Below are 23260 nucleotides of genomic sequence, written 5' to 3'. Positions count from 1 at the left end.
CCAGCCTTGGTTCCCTTTCAGCCAGGGCAGTGGCCCAGCTGCCCTCACCATTCCCAAGCCCAGGGGCCCGTCCCGCACTGTTATGGCCCCTTTTCCAGGTGTTTGGCCACTGGGCCTGTTGCCGGCTCAGCCTGCAAATCTCCCAGCCTGGGAGGAAATGTGGAGCTGTGCTGTAATAGCCCATTATGTCAGCAGAGCGTTGGGCAGGCAGGTAGTGATGCCCAAGGGGAGGAGGAAATACCAGGTGTGGTGGATGGTTTGTGGCCAGCTGCCTGCTGCCCCTGCCAGCCTTCTGCAGTGGTGTGGCCGGGGTCTTACATCACTCCCTGCCAAAGCCCCTTGATTCCTGTGGGACCATCCCCCTTACCTGGTTTTGTGCCTTCTTGGCTGGTGGCTGTTCCCATGTCCCCCAAACACGCTCTGATGCAGCCGGGGCAAGGTGCAGCGTGCTGTGCTCCTGTTGGGCAGTCCCCTTTGTGCTTCCTGTGCTCTGCCTGTGTGTGTTCTGCCCCGCTGCCCCTCTGCGAGGGGGAGGGTGAACGGACAGACACCTCCTGTCGCCCAGCCTCTGCCCCTCATCCCACACACCGAAAAGGGGAAGTCACTGAGAGAAGGAAGTCTGCCCCATGCAGTTGCTGCGGCTGCAGTAGTCACATTTTCTCCGCCGCTGGTAGCCTGAGTCCCTGATCCTTGCTCTGGCTGCCAGGGCGGTGCTGGGCCCATGGAGAGACCGGTGAAGGATGGGATCCTATATGTGCAGCACTGCAAATTTGGAAAGGTAAAGGGTGGATTTGGGGCTGGGTGCAGGGTTTGCCCTGATCTGTCTCAACACCAGGCCTGGGTCTGGGCCTTCGGCAGCCTGGGGAGGGGGGAGTGGAACCAGACCTGGAGCTGCCCTGGGGGGGCCCTGGGCTCCGCAGCCCTGGGAGCGGGGCTCTCCCCCAGCCGAGGGGACTCATCCATGCAGGCACCTGCTCAAACTCGCCCCTGCGCGTGGGGTCCCTCTTCTCGCTTGGTCACCGTGCGATTCTCAATGAAACAATAAACGCGTGTTAATGAGGCGCAGCTCCAGCGTGTGTGTGGGAGTGGGGCAGCGTGTGAGATGTGACTCTGCGCCCAGCCCTCCATGAGCCTGGCCCTGGGGGATCAGTGCCATCTGTGGGCCACCCCTCGTGGTTTGGCCTGCTGCCCTGGACCCTCAGGGTGGGCACTGACTGCCACAGCCCTCTGGGTATGGTATAGGGGACGTGATGGGAGTCCTTGCAGGGTCGAGCCGGCTCTAGGGAGATGGGTGTTGACAAAGTAGGGCATGCTGGCCATGCCTTAGTGGTATCACCTCTGCTGCTGCGGGGTGGCCATGCCCCTGGGAGGGGCTTGGTGGATGTGTGGGGGCTACAATCACGCTCCCACCTCCCCACCAAGTGAGAGTGGAGTCCTGGAACTGAAGCAGGTAGACCCTGCGTGTGTGGGGCTGGCGCCCTGTGTGTAGGAGGCTGGTGGGCTGGCGGCGGTGGGTATTTTGGGTGCTTGGCTGCATCTGGTTTCTGCAGGGCGGAGGCTCTGCTGTGCTTTTGAGGCACGTGGGGGCACGCGCCCCCTCTATCCCATGATGGGCTGAGAAGGTGCTGGTGCCGCAGAGCCTCCCCTGGGAGGAAGCGGGCTGCGAGCTGCAGGGCCTGGCCGTGCTCCACAGATGTGGGGCTGCCAGCAGGAGCCTCAGCAGCTCAAAATGGCTTTAATTTGCATCAGGGTCTGTCCTGAGAACAGCTCAAGAGCTCAGCTGCAGCGGCGGCAGGCTGGCACTTGCAGCGGGGAACAAAGAGCAGGACCTGGTGCTCGGCGAGCCGGGAGCAAGCGTGACTCACCCAGAAAGCCATGCTGAGCTTGCTCGGGGCAAGCCCCCCCTCCCTCAAGCCAGCTTTGGGACTGCCCTGCCCCACAGTGCCGGGGGTCTGTGCTGGTCCCGGCTCTCTGTGCCTTCCTGCGGTACCCAGCGGGTGTGAGCAGGGACCCCTGTGCCCCCTCCTGCCCCACGCGGCTCTTCCCAGGCACTGCCATTCCTGCATGGAGGGCAGTGCTTTGAGGAGGCAGCAGGCAGCTCTTCACTGACCCTGTGTTTTTTCTCCCCCTGCGTGTGCCCTTTCTGCAGTGCTTTGAGGAGGCAGCAGGCAGCTCTTCACTGATCCTGTGTTTTTTCTCCCCCTGCGTGTGCCCTTTCTACACTGCAGAGGTCCTGGAGGAAGATGCGAGCCCAGCTCTTTGCCGCCAGCCCCTCTGGTGTGGCCCGCATGGAGAAGTTCGACGTGCGGGATGATGGCATGACGCTAGAGAAGACCTCCCTGCGGCGGTGTGCCCGCCGGGTGATCCGCCTCTCGGACTGTGTCTCTGTGGGCCCGGCAGGCACCGAGAGCTGCCCCAAAGCCACCGCCGCCTTCTACCTCACCACCACAGAGAAGAGCTACATGCTGGCAGCCGAGCAGCGGGATGAGTGGATCACCCAGCTCTGCCAGCTGGCCTTCCAGGTACCATGGGGTCTGGCACAGCTGGGACCCCTCATGCTGCTCCTGGCTCGGGTGAGCCAGGGGGCTCTGGAGTGCGAGGGCAGGTATGGCGGCTTGTGCTCCCCTGGTCTGGTGGCCACGCTCACATGCCTCTGTTTCAGGGTGCAAAGGAGACGGCGCAAAGCAGTGCTGGGACCCAGCCCAGCCCTGCTGTCCCCATGGAGGAGAACTCCCTCTACGCCTCCTGGCAGGACTGTACGTGCAGGGATGGCAGATTGGGCCGGGTTAGGGCTCCAGCTCAGTGTCACTGTGCTGACCCCATCCTTGCTCTGCTCCCATAGTGACCGAATTCCCGGTACTGGTGGTCCAGACAGATGCAGCCACCCGCTGTGGCCTGCACGGGCACTACCTGCTCTCAGCCCTTCCCCAGAGCCTGACGCTGAAGGACCCACAGTCCCGGCAGTCCCTGCTCACCTGGCCCTACCACTTCCTCCGCAAGTTTGGCCAGGATCAGGTAGGTGCCCCCCTCTCTCCTTGGGGCTGCTGGCTGCCCAGGGTGGGTGCCAGCCCCTCACCCTGCTCTCTTGCTCTGCAGACTGTCTTCTCTTTCGAGGCCGGCCGCCGCAGCGACTCTGGCGAGGGCACCTTCACGTTCAGCACTCCCCGAGCCCCAGAGCTCTGCCGGGCTGTGGCCGCTGCCATCGCCTGCCAGCAGCAGGGCAAGGACACCCCAGATCCCCGGCATTCTGCAGAGGGCCTCAAGCCCCAGCCCTGGGGCCCCGGGGCCGAGGAGCCCCAGACCAGCCCACCCCTGGGGGGGGCCCAGCCTGCCTCCCACCCCCCCACCAGCCTCCTCCCCTTCCCCTCACCGGAGAGGGAGGCCACAGGTCCCATCGTCTATGCCTCCATTGCCCGAGGCCAGCAGCCACTCTTCGGGCCAGGGCAGCTGGGCCACACTGAGCCCTGGGCTGCAGGGAAACCACCCCCTGAACATCTCTACGAGAACATCTTCACGGGGGAGTCGGGGGGTCCTGCTGGGGGGGAGGAGGAGGAGGAGGAGGAGGAGGAAGGGCAGTGGGAGGTGGGGTGCCGGCAGGCCCCTGAGGGCCACAGCAGCGAGGCAGGCCCCCTCTATGACAACCGGGCCGCCCTGGCCCAGCTGCCGCGGGGCAGTCCCCAGCCCCTTGAGCAGCGCTGGGGCCGCGGGGGACAGGAGGTGCCACCGGGGCGCCCCGGGCACAAGCCCCAGAGCAACCTCCGGGCCAAGCTGGTGCGGCTGCTCAGCAGGGAGACTGCCGGCCGGCGGGACTGGGCCTGAACCTGGGCCGGATGCTGTTTGGTGGTGCGGTGAATAAACAGCCTGGGCCGGACTGGGCTCTGCCGGTGTTGCGGGGTAGGGCGGGGACCGGGAGCGGGGCGGCGGGGACGGGACGGGACGGGACGGCACGGGGGGGGAGGGGGGGGGCAGCCCGCGCCTCCCCGCCAGGGGGCGCCGCTGTGCTCGCCCCGGCAGGCAGGCGCGGGCGGTGATTGGCCTAGTGGTTCTCCAGCTCCGCCCCCTCGCCATCCTATATAAGGCGGAGCCGGGTAGGGCGGAGGCGGTGCCCGAGTTCGAGTCCCGCATCCGCCCGCTCGGCCCCGTTCCGCCGGGGGCCCGGCCGGCCGCGGGTGAGTGAGCGAGAGAGGGTCGGGCGGGGCCGGGGGGTCTCCGTCGTCTGCTGGTAGGGTGGGGGCACGGTGGGGGGTAGGGCTGGGGCGTGGGTCTGAGGGAAGGCGGTTGGTCGGGGACGGGTAGGGCCCGTGTGGGTCAGGACGGGAGTCGCCGTGGGGCAGAGCTGGGCCTAGGGCCGGGGTCGCCGTGGGGCAAGGCCGGGAGCCCCGTGGGGCAGGGCCGGGGTCCCCGAGCCCAGGGAAGGGAGGCTGTGTGGGGTGGGATGAAGAGGGGGGGCGCGACGGTTCCCGTGGGGCAGGCAGCCTGGGGTCTGCTCCCTCAGGAGCCGGGGGGGAGCTCTGCAGCCGAGGGCTGCCGGGGACCCCCAGCCCCGCTGGGTCTTGCGCGGGCGCCGGGAATGCCTGACACGCAGCCTTCCCCCGGCCCTCCCGAGCGGGGAGCGGGCTGGTGTCGTCTTACACGCCTTATATAGCCCGCACCGGCCCGGGGAGAGCGGGGGCACGCTGGCCCCCAGCCCTGCAGCCTCCTCCGCCTCCCAGCTGGGAGCCCGCCGATCCTTGCGAGGGGTGGGGAGTGCCCCGGGCCCCCGGAGCTGGCCCTGTCCCCCGCCTGGCAGCGGCAGGAGGGAGGTCCTGGGGGGCTTCACAGGGGCTTAGTGGCTCCTTCCAGGTAGCCAGGAGAATGGTGCTGGCCCGTCTGCCTGGAGCCTTGGCCGGCTGACAGCTGTCAGCGCAGCCCTGGCAGGCAGGGGAGTGCCGGGATTCCCTCCCCGCCGAAGCCCCGGCTCTGTGCACAGAGATGGGCTCGCTCCCAGGTAGCATCTGCTCGGCCGGCTGCCGGAGCGCCAGCCTGGCTGCTCTGCCAGGCGCCTCCGGTGGCATCGCGCAGCTCCTGGGCTGCTGCTGCTAATTCACCTGGCAAAACCACTTCTGGTTCCCATCCTTCCATACCTACTGCCGCTTCTCTGTGGTCTGAAATGGTCTTGGTTTTCAGCGGTGTGAGTTTCTGGGGTGTTGTAAGGGAGAGCATGTCCTGGGTTTGGGCAAGGGAAAGTGGAGCCCACGGGTGCTCCACTGTGGGTGGCAGTGGGGCTGTACCTGGCTCTCTGACACTAGTCGGCATTAGCCTGGGCCCCTCGTCTCCGACACTACTGGAGGAGATGCTGATAGATTTGGGGTGCGTCTCTAACCACAGTATAGGATGGTCAGGGTGGAGTTACTGCTGGAAATATGACCTGTCTCCTCCTGCCCCGTCCTGCCAGGCACCAGGCCCCCTCCTCGCCTGCTCTCCCTGCATTGTTCCCACGTACCTTAACACCAGGATCACACTCTCTTCCCTTGCAGAGATGGGCGACATGGAGTCCTACAAGGTGATGCTGAATGGGCCGGCACCCTGGGGCTTCAGACTGCAGGGAGGGAAGGATTTCAGCATGCCCCTCTCCATCTCCAGGGTAAGAGAAGCCAAGAACAGCAACACCCATCCTTCCTCTGTGGGTGGGAGCTGTGGTGGCTACTTCCAGGTGGCAGAGGCACAGCCATATGGGGGATATGGATGGGCCGGGGCCACTGCGTCCTGCCCTGCCTGGCTCTGTGTAGCCTCCTTGGAGCCTTATCAGCTGCAGTCCGGCACGGGGGTGTTCCGGGCAGAGGACCGCAGCAGAGATGTGAAGTGTTGCACAGCTTCTGCAGAGTCATTCTGGCTGCTGGGGGGGAGCAGGGGAGGCCCCTTCCGGAGTGTGCCCACCACAGGAGGAGGGGAGCTGCTCTCACCCTCTCTGAGCTATGAGGCCAGCTTCCCAGTCCGCAGTGCAACACCAGGCTCAGCATCCTGGGAGCTGACTTGTGCCCTCTTGCTCTCCCTCCTGCTGCATGGCTTCCAGCTCTGCACCTGAGCTGGCCCCTGGAACGGGCAGGGAGGGGAGGAAATCTGTGGTGCCCGTACTGTCTGTGTTGGGATGTGGCTCCCTCTGCAAAACCAGCATGTTTCTCTAGGCTGAGTGAGAGCCGTTGTGCAAGCTGGTCCTGGTGTGATGCTCGCCCAGGCCAGGTCTGGCCCTCGGTGCCTGTGGGTCCCTTTCTGCAGTTGGTCTGGTCCCCTGGGTGGGTGCTGGCCATAGCTCCGGCCACGGAATTGCCTTATAAGCCTTGGAATGCGACTGCATCGCCTGTGCTGCTGAAGCTTGGGCAGCTGGCACGGAGGCTGCTTCTCAAAGGACAGCTTTGCTTGTGGTACCAAGTGCTGCGTGGGGGCATGCCCCCAGCACGAGCTTGGCACCACGCTCCTGTCCCGGAGGGCGTGAGTCTCCACAGCACCCCAGCATGGAGCATGGACCCTGAGGGCACAGTGCGAGGCTTAAGTCGCCAGCGCCACTGCCCTGGGGCCTGCTGATCTCTGCTGAGCAGGCAGAGATGGCTTCAGCGAGTTTATTCTCTAAAAAATGTTTTTCTTGGCTGCGAGCCAGCACTTAACAAAGGGTCTGGTCTGATGGAGGAGCCTCCCAGGGCAGGGGCCTCGTGAAGCAATAGCTCCACTGTGTGTGCAGGCTAGCACTGCCCTCAGGGCTTGGGCAATGCTACTGTCCTGGGCAGGGCAGGCAGGAGCAGTGAGGACATTCCTAGGGATGTAGCCAGCTATTGGGGGGGGACTCTCTGGTGAGGCTGGGCTGCATAGTGGGGCAGTGGGCCCTTGTCTAATGATAAGGAGTAAGCCTGTGCTGCTTGACACCCCAGAGGTATCTCCAGTCCTAAAACTCCTGCCTGGAGCATGCTGCTGTCCTTGGCCACCGGTTCCCTTGAGCAAGGGCGCAGCCCCCTTGGCAGGTTGTCCTGCCAGGCCTGGGGCTGCTGGAGCAGGCTGGAAGGAGGTGTCCTGCCCCGGCTTTGAGTGCTGCAGTGGGGTCCTGCTCTGTGGAGCTGGGGAGCACAGGGGAAAAGCAGCACTGGCGTGTGCTTTGGCTCTTGGCTGCATTCATCACTGTGATGTTACTGGATGAGCTGGGAGGCTGCTTCAGCTCAGTGATCACACAAGGGAGGTGCTCCCCTGGTCCTCTCATGGCAAGAGGGTCCAGTGGGGTCCTGACACCTTGGCTAGGCAGGCTGCGAGACTGTGGTCCTGAGCTGCTTGCAGTGGAGCCAGGGTGAGGGCTGGCATCTGGGGACCTGGATGCTGTATGGCACATCCTAGCATCTGCTAACTGGGGAAGAGGAGAGACTCTCAGTGCTGCTGGCAGGAAGGCGTTGGGGGATGCTGCCTGGGCCTTTGTGCAGGCACCCAATTTCCTTCCACACTGGACGGAGGTGGCTGGTGGGCACCTTGCTGGGTGCGGTGATGGAGACATGGAAACAAAGGACTGGCTGGGTGGAGAGGGGAGGAAGGAAGCCATGGTTAGTGGGGCTGGGTGGGAAGCGGGAGAGCTGGCACTGCCACAGCTCCCGGCTGAGCTGGCACCTGCCGAAGGGGTTTCCTGGCATGCCGGCATGGAGGGGGAAGGGGAGCATGGCGGTGCTGGCCAGGCTGGGTGCGGCTGTGTGACGCAGCCTGATGTGCTCTCCCCTTCCCGGGCGGCCGTGTGAAAACCTCTCCCGCTACTGCCTCCAAACCCACGCAGCCACCCTGCATCTTCCCCAGCTCTCCAGGGCAGCAAGCCGGGGCTTGCAGCAGTGTGGCCAGGAGCCGGCCAGTGCCACTTGCCACCCAGGGCACCCTCCTGTACCAGGCAGGAGGAGTGGGTGCTGGGCAGGTTCAGGGTCACTAGAGGGGGTACCCATATCCCACCGGGGATGGCAGGAGGATGCAGGTGGAGCCAGACTGCATCCAGCGTGGGTGTGGGGTTTGGCCTCACGTGGAGGGTGCAGGGAAGGGGAGTGTGGCTCTGGGGCGAGCCGAGTCCTGTGCACGGGCAAGGAGGGGCCATGGCTCAGCGGCAGGGATTTTTCAGCCCTCTGACGGTGCTGGGAATCTGGCTCGCTCCTTTTATGTTCATGTCGAACAGGACTTGAGGAAATACTTGGTCTGGGTCCAAGTGCCTTAAGTTCTTCCTTGCTGGAGGAGCAGGAATGGCTGTAGACTGCCTACGTCTGTCTGTCTGTCAGTGCCTGGGAGCTGCGTGTGACGCTCGAGGCCCTGCTCGCCTTCGGCTGCGCATCCCTAGCGGGAAGGGAGGGCGGCCTCTGCTTCCTGGCATGGGACTGACATAGAGCTGTGCCACAGAGCCATGCTTGAGGCAAGGCGCATCCTGGGCAGCATGGCCATGCTCCTGGCTGCCCTGGTGGGGTGAGGGCTGGGGGAGCTGCGTGGGTGGGGGCGGGTGTCTCCCTGCTGCAGGGGGGGGGCTCCTGTTCCTCTGCAGGGATGAGGTAACGTCTGCGCCTGCCGGCACCGGGAGAACGGGATGGGAGCATGGGTGGCTGGGGGGAGTGCCCGGGGGTGCCTTCTGTGTCCTCCCCCCTCGCCCTAGGCAAAGGGCTGGACATGCCTGTGGTTCACAGCGAGACGTGGGCTGCCCGATGGGCCCTGACTCACTGTGCTCCCTTACCACCGCGGGGACGGCTCCGAGGAGCAGCCGGGCCTCCTGCTGAGGCTGAGCCAGCACTGCCTACGCTGTTTGGCATCATGGGGACAGGGCCTTGGGGTGCTGGCATGGACCCCAGCCATGCCAGAGGGCAGGGGCTAGGCAGCGCCCTGGGGTGGTGCTGAGCCCTCCACTGGTGTGGAGGGGAAGAGGGTGCTCTGGGCTAATATGCTGGGAAAAAGGGGGTTATCCGGGGGTCCCTGCCTGCCCCCGGGTCAGATCTGTATGGTGTCCTGTGCTGGGCTGGTCACGGCATGAGGGAGCCTGGACATTGGCAGACTCCTGCCCTTGTAGAGATGAGGGTGTCCCTCTGCTTCTGCGTCACCTCTTGGGCTCTCCCTGATTCTGTCTGTCCTGCAGCTGACGCCAGGCGGGAAGGCAGCCCAGGCTGGCGTGGGAGTAGGAGACTGGGTGCTGTACATCGACGGGGAGAGCACCAGCTCCATGACGCACATCGAGGCCCAGAACAGGATCCGCGCCTGTGGGGACAGGCTGTGCCTCACCCTGAGCAGGTAGGATTTATGGGTCCTGCAAACCTGGGGTCCTGGTGTGGCCGGAGCAGAGCCAGGGTCCTCTACCCAGTACCATCTCCTGGCACCACTGTTTCCCAGCATCACTGCTCCTTGCTTGGAGCCTGGCAGCCCCTGGGTTCTACTTAGATGGATGAGTCTTAGCCTGGTTGCTGGCCCTCACCTGTGAGCCACGGGTCAGTGCCAGTTGCCTGTGGGTGCTGCATCCCTGGGGTACCAGCATTCTGGTGGTGGCCAGGCCAGTTCCAGCAGCTGCCCAGCTGTTTCCTCTCTTGCAGAGCCCAGAACCACCTGGGGAAGCCGCAGAAGGTATGTATTGCTCCTGGCGCTGCAGCGGCAGCTCAGCCTCGTCTCAGGGCAGGGGAATCTCTGAGCTTAGACGGACAAATGGACTTTGCTCCTGGGGCCTGCAGGCTTCTGGGGGACCGGGGTGTGCTTGGAGTACTGGAAACTCCTTGCTGGAGGAGCAGCTCTGGCCCCTGGTACCACAGGGGATCGGAGGGAGTGGGGTCTGCCCAGCAGACACCCGGGCCCTGGCTGCCGCCTCTCTGTGCCCCTGCCGGTGCTGGGTGTGAGCAGGGGTGCAGGGGCCAACACAGGGGAGGAGGCTGGGCAGCTGCAGCATGGCCTCGGGGCCCCATGTTTGCTAGTGCTGGGGAGTGCCCTGGCATGGGGAGGCAGGGCTGGGGCTGGTGACCAGTGGCTCCTGGACGGAAGCCACCTGCATGTGTTCAGCTTTGTGCCGCAGGTCGGTTGCGATCAGCGTGTGTGCATGCACCACCTCGCTGCGGGCAGCAGTGAGCATCCAGGGCACTTACTAATCCTCCAATGACCCTCGGGCCAGGCTTGTCACCTGCTGTTGCTGGGCTGGGTGCCCTGCAGAGAGAGGTGCTAGCCTGGCAGAGCCCGGTGCCTATGCTGTCCGGCTTTTCTACCTGGTTGTCTGCTGTGCTGCCTGGCCCGGGGCTGCCCCTTGCATGCTGCTTGATGTGTGAGCCTGTGTCTGTGTGTTTTGTCTTGCTCAGGACTCACTCCCCTGCTCTGAACCCCTGAAATATAACTTCGCTCCCAGCACCGCCCTCAACAAAACAGCTCGGCCCTTCGGGGCTGGCTCGCCTCCGAACCCGCGGCCTGGGCTGGTGACGAAACCCGTGACGTATGCGCCCCTGGCGCCCACCTGCACCCCCCAGCACAATGGGTATGTTGCTGTCTGTCCTGCTCCCCCAAGATCGGGGGGAGCCTGCTGCCCGGCCCTGCTGCGCCTTGCATGCCAGGCACCCATGGGTGGGAGCGGGTGACGGTGCCTGTGCTGGGATCTCCTGATGTCTGGGGTACCTGGCACAACAGGAGTGTCTCCACACACATGCTGGTCCCTCACCTGGGGACATATCAGCTTGTGGGGATTCCTGAAGGGCACGGCACAGCGGTCATAGCAGGACACTTGCTGGTGTCTGCGGCAGTAGGGAAGCAGTGGCTGCATTGTGACCACCAGCCAGTGCCTGTCTGGGGTCATCCTGCCAGTCCCCAGGCTGCTGGGATGGGATGGGCCAAGGGAAGCCCTTGATCCCTGCGCAGTGCCATCCTCACCCTGCTCTCAGGGAAGGATATTCCATCTCTGCAGGCTGCCCACCCGGCTGCTGCGTGTCTGGCGGCTGCCCACCCGGCTGCTGCGTATCTGGCGGCTGCCAGTCCCTGCTCCTCCTGCCGAGAGCTGCCGTGACACCCTGACAGTGGGCAATGGATGGGGAGGGGTTGTGGCCCTGGCTGTCCTGGGCACCCAGGCCTATTTTGGGGGGCTGAGGGAGGCATGGTCTGATCTGTTGGTGTCTGCCTCTGCTGCCCAGTGTGCTCCCAGCCCTGGGCGAGCTGGGCATGGGTCGCAGGGGTAGGGGCACTGGTGCAGGCCATAGGTGAGCTCTGAAAGCTTCTTGGGTGCTGCGGGTCTAATTTCACCTTCCTTTTTCTTTCTTTCTCTCCTCCCTTTCTCTTTCCCTCTCCCTTACAGGTGCTGAGCCTTGACAAGTCAGTAAGCCTTTTGCCTGCTCTCTCTGTCCTCCCTGCATGCCTCTTCCCTGCTAGTGCCCCGCTCTCCGGGGCACGGCTGGCCTGGGGACGGGCAGCACATGCTGCTCTGCCCACGTGGGTGGGTTGCTCCTGGCAGCAACCTGTCCTGAGCCTGAAGGGCAAGTGCTGCCTGTGTCTGCCAGGGCCCTGGAGTGTCCTTGCACGTGGTCCCTTCCCTTGTCCCCAAAATATGGCTTGACTGGGCGAGGACTGACGGGCTGCCCAGAGCTAGGCAGGTGTTCACTGGGCTCTCGTGTGGCTCCCCTGCCAGTAATTTTTGACCTTGGCTTATTCTTGCCCCATCCTTTTCCCTCCTGGCCCTTGAGGCCAGTCTCAAGCTGCCAGGGACGGACAGTCAGTCCTGTGTCATTCCCTAATGAGCCCTTCCAATGTGGAGGAGGAGTAGGGATTGTGGGGGTGAAAGGCAACGTGTGGTGTCTCATGTACTGGTGTGACGTGGTTCTGTGCCGGGGGAGGTGTGGGGCAGCCCCAGGGAGGTGATGCAGTGGGGATCTGTCAGATTTGACAGACGCCGCTGTCGCTCACAGGCAGCCCCTGAAGTCGCTGGAGTCCCCCAACACTCCTGTGTATGACCCTGTGAAGTTGCGGCTGATAGAGGATGCTGAGGACTGGCAGCCCCGCGCCAGGACCTCCCAGTCCCGCTCCTTCCTCAAACTGGCCCAGCTGACGGGCACAGACAGCAGTAAGTTCCCGCAGGACCCAGAGCTGCCTGGCTGCCTGGGGGTGCCCAGCATTGCTGGAACAACTGGAGCTAGATAAAGGCTGGGATGTGTCATGGCAGCAGAGCTTTGATTTTTGGCTCCGTCTGGTCCCTCAGGGGAGGCTGAGCTGGTGGGAGTTACCTGGGGCTGTGCGTGGGCTTGTGATGGCGCTGCTGTGCTGGGGCCGTGTTTTGCCCCATGGTTGGGCAGGGCTGCGTGTTGTGGCAGGAGGGTGGTGGGATGAGAGGTCGGTTTTCCTTCCTTTCCCTCTCCCCCTTCTCTGTGTCCCTGGGTCTCGGTTGCTGTAGACTGACTCTGTCTCCTCCTTTCTGTCCTGCTGTGCTCAGTGGAGGATCATGAGGATGAGATTGTTAAAACACCCAGGTAAGGGGAGCATGTGCCAGGGTGACAGCAGGAGCCATGGGGCTGCCCACTCGGGGCTCAGCCAACCTGGGGCTCAACCCACCCAGCTGGTTTGCCCTCGCACTCACAGCTTGCAGTGACTCTGGGGAAGCTCTTTACCCTGTTGCTCTGACTTCTTTTCCTCCTGCCTTCTCCCCTCTCCTCCCGTTCCTTCTCTGTCCTCTCCGTCTCCCCAGAGCCGAGCTGTTGGCAGAGCCTGCCCTGCGCTCGTCCCACGATGGGCACTGCCAGTGCTCAGCCACTGCTCTGACCATCACTTCGGGAGGGTCCTGTCCGGGCATCTGCCTGCCAGGCAGGCTGTCCCCAACTGGGCTGTTCCTGTGCCAGGTGTGCCGGGCAGGACCCACTGGGCACTGCTGTCACCGAGCTGGGGAGGCCGAGCTGCACTGTTGCTTCTTGAGCAAATGGGATCTGGAGGAGGCTCGTGGCACTGGCAACACCTTGCTGGGGGTGTTAGGAGGTGCTGAGCAATGCCTGGACCTTCAGCATGATGTCCTGTGGGGCTGTGGGGCAGCCAGGCAGAGCTGGGTGAGTGTTGCCAGCTTCTCCTTAGGACTGGGGGTGCATACAGGAGGGATGTACTGAGCCATGGATCAAACGTTGACTGTTGTGCCGCTGTTTTTCTGATGCCACAGGGATGTCCGTGTGTCTGGCTGGGGCACAGGGGAGCTGTGGTGAGTGCCAGGGTCTGGAAAGGGGTCAGCGTGTGCAGGGGCACCTTTGGGAGCGCTGCCCTGTGCCGAAGCAGGGTCCATGCATGGTACCCGCTGAGCACCTGTGCTCTGTCACTCGCAGGCAGCCCCCGCAGCTGCTGGAGCCCCCCAGTACCCCTGTGTGTGACCCTGGGAAGTTGCGGCTGATAGAGGACGCTGAGGACTGGCAGCCCCGCACTGGGACCTCACAGTCCCGCTCCTTCCGCAAACTAGCCCGGCTGACGGGCACAGACGGCAGTAAGTTCCTGCAGGGCCCGGTGCTGCCTGGCTGCTTGGGGTTGCCAGGCTTTGCCAGGGCAACTGGAGCCAGGTAAAGGCGGGGATGTGGCACTGGAACCAGAGCTCTGGTTTTGGCCCCATGTTAGCCCTTGGGGAGACTGAGCTGGTGGGAGTTACCCGGGGCTGCGTGTGGGCTCGTATTGGTGCTGCTGTGCTGGGGCTGTGCTCTGCCCTGTGGTTGGGCAGGGCTGTGTGTTGCGGCAGGAGTGTGGTGAGGTGAGAAGTTGGTTTTCCTCCTTTCCCTCCCCTTCCCACTGTCCCTGGTCCTTGGTTGCTGCAAACTGATTGTATCTCCTTTCTGTCCTGCTGTGCTCAGCAGGGGATCGTGAGGATGAGCTTGTTAAAAAGCCCAGGTAAGGGGAGTGAGGGTGCACCAGGGTGGCAGCAGGAGCCACAGGGCTGCATGTCCCAGGCAGGCCTCAGGGCACTGCCGCCACTGAGCTGGGGATGCCGAGCTAAACCTCTTGGGCAAATGGTGAATGGAGGAGGCTGGTGGCACTGCTTCACTGTGCTCAAGCTGTTGGGAGGTGTTGGGCAGTGCCTGGACCTTGGGTACAAGAGCCTGTGAGCTGGGCTTGGGGCTGTGGGGTGGCTGGGGAGAGCTGGGCCAGTTTTTGAGTTCCATTAGCTGGTTCATGCTCGCGCTTGATGCTTGCAATGACTGTGGGGAAGCTTTTTGCCTTATTGCTGTTTCCTCTCTTGTCTCCTCCTCCTCTGTACTCTCCCTCTCTGGGGAGATGTGCTGTTGGCAGAGTCTGCCCTGCTGTCACCCCGCAATGGGCACCACCAGCACTCAGCCACTGCTCTGACCCTCACCTCAGGAGAGTCCTGCCCTGACACCCATCTGCCCAGCAGGCTGTCCCCAACTGAGATGTCTTTACAGTGGCTTGTCCCCGTGCTGGGCAGCCCCCACTGGGCACTGCCAGCACTGAGCTGAGGAGGCCAAGCTGCACCAACGTGTCCCTGACGGAGTGGGTGGGGGTGGCTGGCGGCACCTTGCTGGGGATGTTGGGAGGCTCTGGGCAGTGTCTGGACCTGGGGCATGAAGTCCTGTGGGGCTGTGGGGCAACTGCAAGGCTGATTTGGAGTGAATGCTGCCGGCATCTTTGTGGGGTTATGCCTCTGTGGGGCTGAGGGTGTGTATGGGAGGGATGTACTGAGCCATGGATCAAACATTGACTGCTGTGCCGCCGTTTTTCTCAATGCCACAGGGATGCCCGTGGGTCCAGCTGGGGCACAGGGGAGCCGTGGTGAGTGCCAGGGTCTGGCAAGGGGTCAGCATGTGCAAGGGCACCTTTGGAAGCGTTACCCTGTGCCGAAGCAGGGTCCATGCATGGTACCCGCTGAGTACCTGTGCTCTGTCACTTGCAGGCAGCCCCCGCAGCTGCTGGAGCCCCCCAGTACCCCTGTGTGTGACCCTGGGAAGTTGCGGCTGATAGAGGATGCTGAGGACTGGCAGCCCCGCACTGGGACCTCGCAGTCCCGCTCCTTCCGCAAACTGGCCCGGCTGACGGGCACAGACGGCAGTAAGTTCCTGGACAGCCTGGCACTTCCCTGTTGCCCGGTGTTGCCAGTCTTTGCCAGGGTAGCCAGAACCTGGTAGAGGCTGTGTGGTGATGTGGCACCAGGGGCTTGATTTTTCCCAGAGTCAATGCTCTAGGCAGGCTCAGCTGACGTGAGCTGCCTGGGGCTGTGCATGGGCTCATGCTGCGTCCATGCTATGCCCCGTTCCAGGCAGGGCTGTGCATTGGGGGAGAGGGCGGCAGGAATAGAGGTTGGGTTTCCTTCCATACCCTTCCATTCCTGCTATCCCTGACCCTTGGTTGCTGTAGACTGACTCTGTTTCCTCCTTTCTCTCCTGCTGTGCTCAGTGGAGGATCGTGAGGGTGAGCTTGTTAAAAAGCCCAGGTAAGGGCAGCATGTGCCAGGTCTGTAGCAAGAGCTGTACGCAGGGCTGCATGTCCTGGGCAGGACCCATTGGGATCTGCTGGCACTGAGCTTGGGAGACCAAGCTGCACCTAATTGTCCCAGACACAGTGGGTGGGGATGGCTGGTGGCACCTTGATGGGGATGTTGGGAGGCACTGGGCAGCATCTGGACCTGGAGCATGAAGTCCTGTGGGGCTGCAGGACAACTGCAAGGCTGATTTGGAGTGAATGCTGCCGGCACCTTCATGGGGCTCATGTCTCTGTAGGGCTGGGGGTGTGTACTGGTGGGATGCACTGAGCCATGGATCAAACGTTGACTGTTGTGCTGCTGTTTTCTCAATGCCACAGGGATGCCCGTGGGTCCAGCTGGGGCACAGGGGAGCCGTGGTGAGTGCCAGGGTCTGACAAGGGGTCAGCGGGTGCAAGGGCACCTTTGGAAGCGCTACCCTGTGCTGAAGCAGGGTCCATGCATGGTACCTGCTGAGCACCTGCGCTCTGTCACTCGCAGGCAGCCCCCGCAGCTGCTGGAGCCCCCCAGTACCCCCGTGTGTGACCCTGGGAAATTGCGGCTGATAGAGGATGCTGAGGACTGGCAGCCCCGCACTGGGACCTCGCAGTCCCGCTCCTTCCGCAAACTGGCCCGGCTGACGGGCACAGACGGCAGTAAGTTCCTGGATGGCCTGGCTCTTCCGTGTTGCCAGTCTTTGCCAGGGTAGCCAGAACCTGGTTATAGGCTCTGTGGTGATGTGGCACTGGGGCCTTGATTTCAGCCCTATGTGGCCCTTTGGGGCAGTCTGAGCTGGTGCGAGCTGCCTGGGGCTGTGCGTGGAATGGAGCCATGCTTTGCCATGTGGCTGGACAGGAGTGTGTGGCTGGGCCATTGGGGTGGGTGTTCTGCAGGAGGAGAGGCCGGTTTTCCCCCTTTCCCTCTTTTTCCCGCTGTCCTTGGACCTCGGTTGCTGCAGACTGACTGTCTCCTCCTTTCTCTCCCGCTGCACTCAGTGGAGGATCATGAGGATGAGCTTGTTAAAAAGCCCAGGTAAGGGGAGCGTGTGCCAGGGTGGCAGCAGGAGCCATGGGGCTGCCCACCCAGGGCTGAGCCAACTCGGCTGGCTCACCCTTGTGCTGGCTGCTAGCAGTGACACTGGGAAAGCACTTTGCCCTGTTGCTGTTTCTTCTCCTCTCCTCCTTCCTTCCATTCCCTCTCTGTCCTCTCTCTCTCCCCAGAGCCGAGCTGTTGGCAGAGCGTGCTCCCTGCAATGGGCACCACCACCACTCAGCCACTGCTCTGACCATCACCTCGGGAGGGTCCTGCCCGGGCACCCGTCTGCCAGGCAGGCTGTCCCCAACTGGAGTGTCTTTACATTGGCTTGTCCTTGTTCCGGGCAGGACCCGCTGGGCGCTTGTTGCACCAAGGCTTAGCTGCACTGAGGTGTCCTGGAGACAGTGGACAGTTGTCCACTGTGGGTTGTTGGGATCACTGTCCATTTTGAGAACAGCCTTCCTAGCAGCCAGCTGGTGGCACTGGCGGCACCTTGCTGGGGGTGTTGGGAGGCACTGGGCAGTGTCTGGACCTGGGGCATGAAGTCCTGTGGGGCTGTGGAAGTCCTGTGGGGCAACTGCAAGGCAAGTTTGGAATGAATGCTCCTGGTGTCTTTGTGGGGTTATGCCTCTGTGGGGCTGAGGGTGTGTATGGGAGGGATGCACTGAGCCATGGATCAAACATTGACTGTTGTGCCGCCGTTTCTTCCATGCCACAGGGATGCCCGTGGGTCCAGCTGGGGCACAGGGGAGCCGTGGTGAGTGCCAGGGTCTGGAAAGGGGTCAGTGTGCGCAGGGGCACCTTTGGGAGCGCTGCCCTGTGCTGAAGCAGGGTCCATGCATGGTACCCGCTGAGTACCTGCGCTCTGTCACTCGCAGGCAGCCCCCGCAGCTGCTGGAGCCCCCCAGTACCCCCGTATGTGACCCTGGGAAGTTGCGGCTGATAGAGGACGCTGAGGACTGGCAGCCCCGCACTGGGACCTCACAGTCCCGCTCCTTCCGCAAACTGGCCCGGCTGACGGGCACAGACGGCAGTAAGTTCCCGCAGGGCCCGGTGCTGCCTGGCTGCCTGGGGGTGTATCGCTTTGTCAGGGCAATCGGAGCCCAGTAGAGGCCACAGGTGATGTGACAGTGATGTGTTGGTTTTGGCCTTGTGTGGCCCCTTGGGGGAGACTGAGCCGATGGGAGCTGCCCAGGGCTGTGCATGGGCTCGTGTTGGTGCTGCTGGGCTGGGACCATGATCTGCCCTGTCTGTGGTTGGGCAGGGCTGTGCACAGGGCAAGAGGGCGGCGGGAGGAGATGTTTTTTCTTCCTTGCCCTTCCCTCCCTTTCCCACTGTCCCTGCGCCTTGGTTGCTGCAGACTGACTGTGTCTCCTCCTTTCTCTCCCGCTGCGCTCAGTGGAGGATCATGATGATGTGTTTGTTAAAAAGCCCAGGTAAGGGGAGCGTGTGCCAGGCCAGCAGCAGGATCCACAGGCTGCCAGCCTCTGGGCACTGCTGGCACTGAGCTGGGAATGCCATGGTTTCCTGCACACAGCGGCTGGGTGCTGCTGGTGGCACTGGGAAAACCTGTCTGTGGGTGTTTGATGTTTGGGCAGCGTCTACACTGGGGGTGTGATGTCCCATGAGTCTGGCGTGGGGCTGTGGGGTGGCCAGGCAGAGCTGGGCGAGTACCACTGGCTTCTCTGTGAGTGCCCGGTGCTGCGTGGAATCAAGGAAGGGAGCCAACACTGGGGAGCCATTCCTTGCCCCATGCAGCTGGGCAGGGTTGTGCACAGCTCCCCTTTTGCCTCTCCATGATGCCTCCTGCCCTGGCACTGTGACCGTTGGGTCCCAGCTCTGCCTAGTTTCCTCTGCCACAATTAATGCTGCTGTATTTGTAGCCATCTGCTTCTCACTTTTGCCCTGCAGAGGTGCAGAGCCGCCGGCTCTCCTTCTGTCCCTGTCCCCGATCTCAGGTGGGCTGTGCTTGTCTGGCCCCGGCTTGCCCTGCCTGTTCCCAAGCCCAGGGCTGGCAACCTGCTGGGGGGCACAGGGCTTGCCCCCTGCCCAGGACCAGCCTGGCCCCGCCTAGCCAGCAGGGATGGCACTGGCAGAGCTGGGCCTGGGGGCTCCCTGCACAGGGTCAGGTCCAAGCCCCTTTGCACCCCAGTGAGGCTGGGGGCAACCATTGTGTGTGAGTGGGCAGCTGGGGTCTGCATGATCCCAGGGTCTCTGGTCAGCCTGGAGCAGCCCAGAGCTGGGTGCGGGGCCCTGGCAGGCCTGCATTCCGTCCCACCTCTCCCCAGACCACCGCGATGGCAGCCAGAGACCCTGGGATGCTGCGTCTCCACAGGGCTGAAGGTGCTTGGCTTGGTCCCCTGCCACCAAACCAGCTACTGGCTGGGCACGGGGGCTTGGCCGGCTACTGCCTGCTTGTTGGGGTGGGGGCCCCTGCCTGCACACACAGGCCCGCTGGGCAGAGGGGGCGAGTGGGGCAGGCTGGATTAACTGCTTGTTCTGTAGCCAGGTCTCCGTGCTGGACCCATCCCCAGGAGCAGCGATGAAGACAGAGCCAGGACTGGGTGAGCAAAATGTTTCTTCTGGGCTCAGGGGGAGAGGGGCGAGGGTGCCAGGGGTTGCTGCTTGCCCAGCCGCAGTTGCTGGGAGTGAGCTGCTGAGGGATCAGGAAGCACCATCCTGGATACTTGCATGTGCGTGCAGCCTCCAGGACGCCTGCCGCCACCCCCGGCCCTGCCAGCCGCCCACCCTGGGCTGTGGACCCCTCATTTGCTGAGCGCTATGCCCCGGACAAGACAAGCACGGTGGTGAGCAAGCACAGCCAGCCGGCCACGCCGACCCCCATGCAGAACCGCAGCTCCATCGTGCAGGCGGCGCAGCAGGCCCCCGAAGGGCCTGGCCGCACACCTCTCTGCTACAAGTGCAACAAGGTCATCAGGTGAGCCCTGGCCACCATGGCCACCGTGCCAGTGTCCTGAGCCCCAGTGTGGCTGATGTGGTTTTGTCCTGCTGCAGGGGACGCTACCTGGTGGCACTGGGACATTATTACCACCCTGAGGAGTTCACCTGCTGCCAGTGCAGGAAGGTGCTGGATGAGGGTGGCTTCTTCGAGGAGAAAGGCTCCATCTTCTGCCCCAAGTGCTATGACACACGCTACGCGCCCAGCTGTGCCAAGTGCAAGAAGAAGATCACTGGGGTGAGTGTCCCTCAGCCTGTCCCACACCTTCTGTCCCTGCTCACCTGTGGGTTCCCAGCTCTGTCCCTTCCCATCCTGATCCCATCCCCAGGGATCCCTTGTCCCTTTCTGTCCTGGGAGGGGGTCTCCAGTGGTACAGGGCAGTCCTGCCCCAGGCTGACAGCAGTTCCCTCTCAGGAGGTCATGCATGCGCTGAAGATGACCTGGCACGTGCAGTGTTTCACCTGTGCTGCCTGCAAAACTCCGATCCGCAACCGTGCCTTCTACATGGAGGAGGGACAACCCTATTGCGAGAGAGGTAGGAACCCAAGGACCCCGTGTGCCCCCCGGCTTGGCCCCGGGGCACTGGGCACTGTTGGGGCTCAGCACCTGCTAATGGGGGTGGGGGGTGAGCTGCCCTGTGCTGCTGGCCTCTCCCCAGGCCACGGGGAACGCAGGGACCCCCCTCCTGTGGCCCCGAGCCCTCCATCCCAGTCTTCCCTGGCTGCTGGGTAGTGCCATCCCCCCCATGTTGCCAAGGCAATGACGGAGGATGTACATCAAAGGCGAGTGCTGCATCCTGGGAGATGAGGTTTGCCTCCTCCCTGCCACCCGGTGGCAGCCAGGGCCACCCTACACGGCACAGGCATCTTGCACGGGTATCTCCATCATCGTTCCCCCGGGGCTGGCAGCAAGTTGTCCCCAGGCTGTGCCTGTGGGATCCTGGCTGTGCTGCAGCCCTGCCTGTGGGATCCTGGCTGTGCTGCAGCCCTGCTGCGCTGGGACAAGGGGCTGCAGTCTGGTGGAACGCTGACCTGGGCTCTGCCTCTCCTTGCAGACTACGAGAAGATGTTTGGCACCAAGTGCCGTGGCTGCGACTTCAAGATTGACGCTGGGGACAGGTTCCTGGAGGCGCTGGGGTTCAGCTGGCATGACACTTGCTTCGTCTGTGCGGTGAGCCATGCACCTTCCTCCCCGGCTGCTGGTGGGGGCTGTGGCTCTCCCTGGCACTCGTGCCCTGTGTGGGGTACACCGGCAGCATAGGGCCCCTGCTACCACCAGGTTTTCCCTGCTTGACTCTGCGCTGGTGACTCAGGCCCCTGCTCTAAGCCTGCTGCTTTTTGACATCTGTGTGATGCTGGTGCTGAGCCCCGGATCGTGCAGGGGACCCGGGGGCTGGTTCAGCTCAGTCCCCCCTGACCTGACCACCTGCGTTCTCCTCCCCAGATCTGCCAGACCAACCTGGAAGGGAAGACATTCTACTCCAAGAAGGACAAGCCGCTCTGCAAGAGCCACGCTTTCTCCCATGTGTGAGGGGTGGGAGCTCAGCTGTGCCCACGTGTGCCCCTGGCCCTGCATGCTCCTCTCCCCCTCCCCTGCTGCCCCTAGGGAGCTAGGCTGGGCCCTCACCCCTTCCCCTTGCTCCTGCCTCTTTCCTGGCAGCTCCTGGCCTGGCCCTGACCAGAGGTGGCCCTGAGCCCAGAGCCGCTTATAGCTGGATGCTTCTTCAGTGTCCCCCATCTGGCCCTAAGAGCCCCGGGAAGGGGATGCTGCATGGGTCTCCTGCCCCCGAGCCACACAGCGCGGTGGCTGCAGCCATGCTGAGGTTGGAGTTGGGGAGGGTCTGGCACATCAGGGCTGCTCCCTCGCTTGCCTGGGGCCTCCGTGCCAAGGCAGGGATGCTCCTGGCACATCCCTGAGCGGGTGAGGACCAGCCCCCCCAACCCCCTGCCAAGCTCTCCCCTGCCTTCCTCGCTGCGTGTTTAGTGCATGGGGCTGGAGACCCGGCCCTGCTCCCCTGCAGCAAGTCCCTGGCCACCCTGCAAGCGGCTGCAGGAGCTTCCTACCCTGGCTGTGTACCGGGGAGGGGTCTATACCTTGTGTGTGTCCCCCCCCAGCTGGCCTGCTGAGCTCCTGGGGCTGGCGTGCGGCAGCACCCCCAGCCTGGCCGTGTCGGGAAGCAGGGCAGCGTGCCAAGCCTGCCCCAGCCGTGGGCTGGCAATGTGTGCTGATGGCCCGTGAGGTCCCGCAAGGCTCGGGCATGGCTTCCTACCAAAGAGCGCCTGCCACTGCCATCCCAGGCCTGTAAATGCCTCTCCCAAACCCACGCTCTCCAGTCGGGCTGCCACTGATGTAGCCACGGTGCTTTTAGTGCCTTTAATAAACACTTCTCTGCAAGTGCTGGTTGTCTTGAGGCCTGTGGTTTTGCTGAGCGAGGTGCGGCCAGCTGGGAAGGTCACGCTCAGCCCTCGCCCTGCTCCCCCCTGGGACCTGACTCAGCTCCCTTCAGCTTTCTGGGGAAATCTCCGCCTCGGATTTCTCCTCCTCTGCCTGTGTCAGCCTGGGCTGGACCCCTCATGTCACCTGGGTTCTCCCTCTCTCTTTGTAGCAGGCAGGACCAGTAATTAATATGGGGGGGGGGGGCAGCAAAGCTGGAGCAAGGGGAAATGGCGCAGATGTCCAACCCTGCAGGGGAGTACCCACTTCCCCAGCAATGTCCCCTGGTCCCTGCTGTGCCCTGGCCCCAAGTCCTGTGCAGGGGACGAGAAGTCATGGGGCACGCATGGGCCACGTGCACAGGCTCTGGGCGCGCTACAGTGTAGAGCAGCCAAGCGTTTGCTCATGCGATGCAGCTGCTGTCCCGAAGGACGGGTGCGAGGCCGTGCCGGCACCTCCGGCTGGAACAGGCTCAGGGGCAGCGGGTGTGGGGAAGAGCCACTCCTCCTGCTCTGGCAGCTGGAAACGGTCATTAATAATTGCAGCTCTTACAGCGATGAGCAATTGTAAGGAAAATTATCTTGCTAATCTACTGGAAGGTTCTGCCGGGGGCAGGAGCTCGCTGTGGGGAGCTGAATGCCTCCCAGCATCACCCAGAGGTGGCCTGTGGCTGCGGTGCCACATCTCCCTGGTGCCAGCTGCAGGAGTGCAAAACCACATCAAAGATGGGGAGGGGAAAGTGGGAGTGATGTAGGCAGTCTGGGGCCAGGCTAGGCACTTGGGCTGGGGCACCTGCGGGCCATGGGTCGGTCACACCGAGGAACAGCAAAAGAAGGCTGTGAAAAAGGACAGAAACAGCCGGCGCCTGCCTGGCAGGGCCAGAATGAGCAGGGATGTGGTAAGTGCCCAAGCATGAGTCCCAGCTGCGCAGCCAAGGTCAGGGGAAGTGCAGGGGAAGGTGAGGTGACCGTGGCCCCACGTGAGCAGCCACCGAGCCAGCTCTGGCTCAGCCGGGGCAGCAACCCATGAGCGGAGGGCAGGGAAGGGGCAGGGGGAGGCAGCCGTGCGGGACGGAGCCCGCTGGGGTAGCACAGCTTGAGAACAGGTTGTGCCAGCTCAGCCCCAGGGTACCCGGCTTTGGAACAGGGCCAGGGCAGAGCTGCGGGAGCCAAGCATCTGCCTTGTGCCATGCAAGGCCTGCACCCACTGAGGGCTCAGCCCCTTCTGGTCGGTGCCCTGTTGCCTCTGGTCCCTACTGATGGCGCCTCTTACCACACAAGGTGCCTCCGCGCTTTGCCGAGAGCAGCTTTTGCCCACCAGCTCTGCGCACCATGCAAGGAGCTTGTGCACAGGCAGCGGAAGGAGGGTCTCGGGTGGGCTGTGGAGGTGGAGCCTGGGGAGGGGCCGCAGCCGCGCTGCTCCGA

At 63.5% G+C, this 23260-nt stretch overlaps 2 protein-coding genes across 2 annotated transcripts; both read left to right on the top strand.

The window, feature by feature from the left end:
* Positions 1-712: 712 nt before the first annotated feature.
* DOK3 (docking protein 3) lies at positions 713-3855 on the top strand. Its single transcript, XM_082489741.1, has 5 exons — positions 713-778; positions 2229-2522; positions 2663-2756; positions 2843-3015; positions 3097-3855. The coding sequence occupies exons 1-5, from the start codon at positions 722-724 to the stop codon at positions 3817-3819; spliced, it is 1341 nt and encodes a 446-aa protein (XP_082345867.1). The 5' UTR covers positions 713-721; the 3' UTR covers positions 3820-3855.
* A 162-nt stretch (positions 3856-4017) lies between these two features.
* On the top strand, positions 4018-21201 carry PDLIM7 (PDZ and LIM domain 7). The gene is made up of 24 exons (XM_082490207.1): positions 4018-4169; positions 5517-5623; positions 9104-9255; positions 9552-9582; positions 11279-11295; positions 11886-12040; positions 12407-12443; positions 12659-13066; positions 13278-13432; positions 14554-15000; positions 15346-15382; positions 15751-15789; positions 15911-16065; positions 16303-16441; positions 16630-16981; positions 17029-17032; positions 17163-17477; positions 17844-17880; positions 18950-19008; positions 19148-19382; positions 19460-19640; positions 19818-19938; positions 20458-20573; positions 20847-21201. The coding sequence occupies exons 2-24, from the start codon at positions 5519-5521 to the stop codon at positions 20931-20933; spliced, it is 3384 nt and encodes a 1127-aa protein (XP_082346333.1). The 5' UTR covers positions 4018-4169; positions 5517-5518; the 3' UTR covers positions 20934-21201.
* The last annotated feature ends 2059 nt before the right edge of the window (positions 21202-23260 follow it).

Source organism: Vanellus vanellus (genome assembly GCF_965231255.1).
Source record: "Vanellus vanellus genome assembly, chromosome: 13".
Taxonomy (NCBI): Eukaryota; Metazoa; Chordata; class Aves; order Charadriiformes; family Charadriidae; genus Vanellus; species Vanellus vanellus.
This window is presented reverse-complemented; position numbering and strand designations above follow the sequence as displayed.